The 6,701-nt window shown below is 35.1% G+C and overlaps 1 protein-coding gene and 1 pseudogene across 1 annotated transcript; one reads left to right on the forward strand and one right to left on the reverse strand.

The window, feature by feature from the left end:
* Positions 1-16: 16 nt before the first annotated feature.
* On the reverse strand, positions 17-3,709 carry LOC116133207 (annotated as a pseudogene).
* An 866-nt stretch (positions 3,710-4,575) lies between these two features.
* Positions 4,576-6,115, forward strand: LOC116133236. The gene is made up of 3 exons (XM_031418935.1): positions 4,576-4,888; positions 5,566-5,670; positions 5,780-6,115. Exons 1-3 carry the CDS (start codon positions 4,823-4,825, stop codon positions 5,999-6,001), a joined length of 393 nt encoding a protein of 130 aa, XP_031274795.1. The 5' UTR covers positions 4,576-4,822; the 3' UTR covers positions 6,002-6,115.
* Positions 6,116-6,701: the final 586 nt, after the last annotated feature.

Here is a 6,701-nt window from a genome sequence, read left to right on the forward strand (position 1 = left end):
CAAGACGTCAGTTGATATAAATCATGAAGGATTAACACCAAAACAAGTTAGCAGTCACCTGAAAACCAAACATAGCCTGAAGCCAGTCTAGAATGTCTTTATCTTCTTTCTTTGGGTGGTCCTTTGGCCATGGCAAACCCCTGATGTTGCGCAGTGCAGAAACTGTTGCTTGAATCGTGTATCAAAAGAGAAATCAAGTTAATTCAAGATAATACACAATCATTTAGGAACAACTATAACATACCATTAAGTCAAAACCAACCTCAGGATATTCCATGATAGCCTGATTTTTACTATCAGGATCAAGAGGAAGAATATATAAGGTCTACATCTGTGTCTTTTCTGCAACTTTAGTGTGAGCTTCCAAAATCTGGAACTCCAAATAAAGAAAAGAAAAAGAAAAAGAATGGCATTAACCACCATAGCCCATGAAGCTTCTTAGAACCTTTTTTTTTTTTTTTTTTTTGGTGGTGTGGGGGGGGGGGGGGGGGGGGGGGTGTGGTTAGCATGGCCAACAGTAGATATAAAGTCAGTCAAAAATTTTATTTTAAATAGATAACAAAAGGACTGCAATTTTCACCTCATCTGCTACTTCCACAGCTTCTGTCTGATTGACAGCCTTCAAAACCTCAAATAGAACAGCCGCAGTTTGATATGCTTTTGTTAATTGGGCACTGAACCATCAACAGGATTTTGTCAAACAGAATATGATAAAAGAGGGCCAAGCATCCAAGCTATCAAACAAATTAGATATTTTTTCTTTCAGAGAACTAACCGATCAGCTTTATCAGCAGCATTCTGCAAAGCTTGGATGTACTTTTTGTAGTAATGCTGATAAAAGTGCTGCATTTCACGAGCATCACTCCTTGTCCTTCCTGCCACTGTTGTCTCATTTTCCTGAAAGGAAACAGGAACGGAGATTATGATCACACAAAATTCCTGAAAGTAATACTTGAGAAACATTCATGAAAAAGTTTCAAGACAACATGAAGCATTTGAGATGGAAAACAGAAAGCACTGAACACCCAATCTCTTAAAGCCAGTCATCAAACAGATCACTGTATGACATGCAATAAAACTTTTGAGTTTGCATTCATAAAAAATTTGAGCTAGCTCAGCAAAATTGAAACATTCTCCCCTACAATAAGAAAAGAAATGCATCTCAAGGGTGCAAAGGTAAGCTGAGTTTGGCAAAATGATTTTAGTTTCGGAGTAAGAACCTAACTCTGCACTAATCTCAACATCTTTATATCAAATTCTACATTATCAGGGTGGCTTCTTATTAAGTTATTATGAGCAATAGAGCTTAATGTTGCTAAACTTTTCCAAGGAATTTTGGGTTTCAACTCTTTCTACTTGTGGATTTTATCGTATGAAAAATGATAATTTGAGACTAATTTGGTCATGGGCTACTACAGTAACATTCTGTTCTGTTCTTGGTGATCAAGAACAATATCTGTGCTCAGCAAATGTTAACTGTAAATGTTTGGATGTTCAGTCCACAGACTTGCGGTATGTAAGGACTGTAAAGAATAGCAAAGCCTATAAATTAATTATCTGCTATTGTGCTGATTGCGGTGTTTCCATTCTGATATATGCTATTCATGTACCATGAGCCTAAGAAAAGTCACTGTCCAGGAACTATCCAAAAAAGATAATGTCCAACACAGCTCCTCAAATTTCACAAATTATTGGAAGCCTGACCTTCCAAGCTGTGTCTACGATATCTTATAAGCTGCCAGAATCTCTGACATGTTTCCACCCCCTATTCTTGCAGTTGAAGCCAAGATTTATTGCCATCCACCATCTCAAATTGCTTTATCCAAAGCAAGTATAGAATAAAATCTCCCTTGACAGTAAGTCTTAAATGGATAGATTGTATATGATGCAACAAATTTACCATCTCATGAGCAAGTAAACCAGAGCTTACCCTTTCCAGACGTTGAAGAAGTGCTGTTTTAAATTGCCGAACACCTCGTCCACTTGATGTAGGATCTAATCTGTGGGCTTTCTCAAAGGCATAGAACCGACCTAATTCCAACAGCCAAAATAATATGCACCATAGTTTAGACAGACATTCATAAAACATCAAATTAAATCAAAATATAATAAATTAAGTACTCTACATATTTGTCAATAATCACAAGATTGAATCCAAAGGTACACTGAATCCTTTATTTACTACCAAGCTGTGGCAATCAAACTGATAAGAGAGGATGCATAATGTTATGAACATAAACAATAACATATACATGCATAAATCTATAGTTAAGCACTAATATAATGCAACTTACAGAGATAAGCAACTCTTGGATTGCTAGCCTCTACTTCATTGGCAACTCTGAGTATTGGAGCAATCTCAACAAGTGAAGAGGGTACCACTTCACTATCCATCATTGCCTCTCCCAGGTTACCAGTGGTCTGAGTCCGCATAATCCGCCTCTGCAGTTGTTGATCAGAGCCCCTTCTGTATGCCATCTTTTTCCTTCACCAAAAATCAACTTGAACTAACTTGTTTCATTTACCTGTTAAACCCATGAAACATCAAAACTGAATTTTAAATTAAAAAAAAATCCCCATGACATCCCAACCACCAAAAGGTAAGCAAGAAAAAATTTGCTTAATTTAACTGGACAGATGTAATAAATGATCGAATTATATTATTATTATATTTTTCTTGACCCCAAGGAATTTCTTTTTCATAGAAAAATCAATACACCAAGCATAATTCAGGTATTAAGTTAAAAGTAAAATCTTTTCTGTTACTTTTCCAAAAACATAACAAGATTAAGATATAAAGTTCAATATCTTGTTTTGTCTTTCATCTAGTTTCTTAGCAGCCCAACATACTGACTGAGAGGAAATCCCTTAAAACATTGACACAGAGGAAATACCTTTTAAACTCCTTTCAATTCCAAGAATTAACAGAATAGGTGAACAATTATGGTACAAGCTAGAGAAAGACAAACAGAAATCTCATCACCCTTACTTTACAATAGAAAAAAAACTTATAGAAAACAGAATCATCGATAAAATCATAACTCCCAGCAAAGTTTAATGTTAACGAATATCAACAATAAGCTAACTTTTGTTCCAGTAATTGCCTTCTGGTTACTCAAATATGTATGCTAAGTGTTCCACCAACCAAGGCAAAACATAACATAAAATTAACATCAGCAGTTAATAAAGAAGATTGAAATACGAGAAAAGAAAAGAGAAAGAAGTGGACAGATTACCAGTTGATAGAACAGGTTGAAGAAAATTCTATGTGTTGATGATCATAAAAGATGAATTGGGATGATTGCATGAGAGAGAGAATATGTAAACGTGCATGCTTATACAAGAAGGAAGTTGGTCGTGACTTATAGTGTGGTACCTATAAATAGAGTAAGAGAGAAAGCCACAGCGACATGAGACACACACATACACCCAGTTTCTAGTTGAAATGGTTCCGAGTTCTCTTAACTTCTCAAAATGCTTTTATTCTGTCCACTTAGAACACGCCAAGTCACAACTTTGATGTTATATTTTTCTTAAAAAGTCTGCGTTTAGTTCACTGAAATAAATATGTTTGGTGTTTGCTTTAGGAAAAGGGGTTTTTTTTCTAAAAGATGAAAGTTGATTTAATGAAACAAGGGAGTCGGTAGCAAACATGAATGAAACTGTACGCTTTACCATACGGGTTGAGTGGTAGACTTTAGTCTACTCACTGCTTCACTAGGAAGGATAAAGACGAAAACTATAAAGTTTTCTTGACGTTTTATTATATATGTAAATTTTGCTTTGGAAAAAATAAGTGGTACTTAACACTTTCATAATACAGCTGTGGGTTTTGGAATTCTGTTTGCTTCAGCGAATAGGATTCTGACTCGGACAATGGTTGATTTTTTTACTAATACTACTAGAGTACTCATAATTATCTTAAATCTTAATTTATTATTTGTTTTGTCTTGTTCTTATATAAGGGAGAGTAAGAATGAAGAAGCAAATGCTAACTGCTGTCTGCTTTACTTTATTAACATCCTAATAAAGATTCCTTAACCAGCAAGGATACAGTTGTGTATTTATTAGCTGTATGTATCTTTACCATTTTAAGTTCCTTCTGGTCTAAAACCCATTCTCATTTCATTAAACCAAATTTTTAATCTTCTAGGACAGGCAGGACTAGGAGGGCCAAAATTAAATGAATCTATTTTATTGTTACTCATTCCTGATACAGACACAAATTAAAAAGGCTGTAGGTGTAGAGTGATGTTAATCTTACCAGTAGATTAAGAAATAAGAATGATTCAGGGTTGAGAAAATGTTGAATCAACTAGATAAGATAAGCATGTAATAGTAGAGGTAAGAACCTGGACAGAAAGCAAGATTGATTTGAAGTTAAGCTTAGCTAAATGGGGGTCCTACAAAAGACCTAACTTGTGCAAGTAATTGCCCTGCATTGAGCGCTTGGCTAAGTGACTTTATACTAAAACGACATGCAACTAACAAGAACATGACACAACATCAACATGCATCACATTAATTCAATGAACAAGATGTTCATCATGGAAAGGATTTAGGATATCAAATTAGCTTGTGAAAGTTAAAGATGATCAAACGCAAATCAACTTGTTCAGAATAAATCAATGAGATTAAGTATAAAATAAAAAACACCCTTTTTATTTAGTAGTGCATATGAGTTGGGATGTGGGAAGAATTTCCAATATAAAAATGACCACGTCATAGATAGAAAGGGCGTGCAATACAGGTGTCTCTGACAATAACTATCATTTAATATTATTAATAATAAAAACACGAAATATGAAAAATCAAATAATCAATGGCGGAAGAACAGGGGAAAGCAGATGCACAGCTCTTTCAGCTTCTTTCCAATCTCCTCCAACAGGTATCTTTTTTTTTTCATCAATTTTATTACTTGGTTTATAAATTGTTGAGTTTTGTGATCTGGGTATTTTAGTTTCATTCGTAATACTGAATTTATATATCTTCTCTGCCAATCGAATTTCATAATCTCGGGGTAGTGTTTGTGTTTTTACTTTTCTGATGCCGGAGAATTTTGTGTCGAACCCGCGTGTAGAGCTGTTGATTAATGACGTGTCAGTTGTTTGATTTCTTGAAATATGATAAAAAGTTGTTTTAGCTTTAGGGAATTTTGCTAGAAGTTTTGCGGAAGAATCATAACAGAATGTGATTGAAAAATAGAATTTTGAGGCACACTTTACATGAAAGCTAAGATTTTGAGGAAATAAGGGGAGTGAGGTTGGATATTCAAGGGGGATTTCCCAAGGAATTGTTATTAGTAAACTTATGATGATACATTACGGTATACCAAATTATGAATCCATCTTTTTTGTTAAAGTAATGGACATGAAGGAGGGCTATGGATCATTGTATTGCAATTGTTTATGATTTTGCTGCTGAAACTGTAATTCTGCCCATATTTGAGGTGTTTCTTCTTAATTCCGGCATTTGATATGTTAATATGATTCAATTATTGGATAGGCTTAGTGATTTCTGAAAGTTCCTTTCTATGAAGTTTTCTCATCAAAATTTATCTTCTAGGTGGAAGCATTGACTAATCAGGAGGAAGTTGAATTGCGTTCCAAAATTGAAGCGCTTGGGTTGGAGGTTACAAAAGTTCCTTCGAACTCGACACAGCTTGATGAGGTATAGGGCGGTCCTCTTGAAACCTTTTTCGAAGTTAAGATTTTCTCTTTTACCTCTTCTTTTTTTGGGACAAATTATGTATCTTACGTGGGTTTTGCTACTCTCTTAGTTGGAAATAGCAAGGGAGTTGGATAAATTATCAGCAAAGTTGGATGATGTTGATGAGATGATATCCTCAGCTACAGCAGCAGACCCACAGGTCCAGTCGCTCCTCAGTGGTACAGCTGATGTATGGATGCCAGTTATTACTGCCACAGTTGATGAGCGACGGAATTTTACCGGATCAGTTGGAGATGATAATACTCGAGCAATAGGAAAAAGCTCCAGTTAACTCCCTATCCAATTCTGAAACCATACTTCTCTTCTTGTCTATTTTTTGGGAAATTTAACTCTCATTTCTCTTTGCATTTGCCTTATTTCTAATGAATAAATGTTTGATTTCTCATTTATGTTGTGGAGATGAATTTCCGGTTCCTTTTCTAATGCATTTTTTAAATACAACAACAATGTTGTCACCAAATTGAATTTCGGATATCTTTCGTGGGACATTAATCCAATTTGATTTGCCTTATGCTAGAACATCTGTTGTGGTAAATATTGCAGAGAATTGTATGATTATTGAATTCCTTAGAAAGCAAAGGAGCTGTGTGTCGCATTCTGTGGACAAAGAACTGTCAAAAGTTAAGTTAATTTCAGATTTCCTATCATCTCCCTTTCGAAACATCAATGGTGGATTATGGGATAGGAATGAAAATAATCAGTTCACTCTCATTTTCAGCCTTCCTTGGGCTACTTACTATGATTGATTATACAAATCATTTCACAGGCCGGGTGCTGTAAGTTTCCAGTACAAATGCTTCCATTTCTCACTGAATCATTTGCATGTAAGATACAGGATGGGCAACAACTAATGACTAGATATTATACTTGCTCATGTAGTTTATAAGAATCAATGTTTATCCTCTAGCCACAAGTTTAAATGAGCGAATTTACTTATGTGTTTCACTTTCACCTCTTTTATGATGCCATGT

The sequence above is a fragment of the Pistacia vera genome, unplaced genomic scaffold (genome assembly GCF_008641045.1).
Source record: "Pistacia vera cultivar Batoury unplaced genomic scaffold, PisVer_v2 Contig267, whole genome shotgun sequence".
Classification (NCBI taxonomy): domain Eukaryota; kingdom Viridiplantae; phylum Streptophyta; class Magnoliopsida; order Sapindales; family Anacardiaceae; genus Pistacia; species Pistacia vera.

Coding starts and splice junctions, on each gene's coding strand:
- LOC116133236 (XM_031418935.1), top strand. CDS start 4,823: ATGGCGGAAGAACAGGGGAAAGCAGATGCACAGCTCTTTCAGCTTCTT. Junction 4,889..5,565: donor TTTCCAATCTCCTCCAACAG/GTATCTTTTTTT, acceptor TTTATCTTCTAG/GTGGAAGCATTGACTAATCA. Junction 5,671..5,779: donor ACTCGACACAGCTTGATGAG/GTATAGGGCGGT, acceptor CTACTCTCTTAG/TTGGAAATAGCAAGGGAGTT.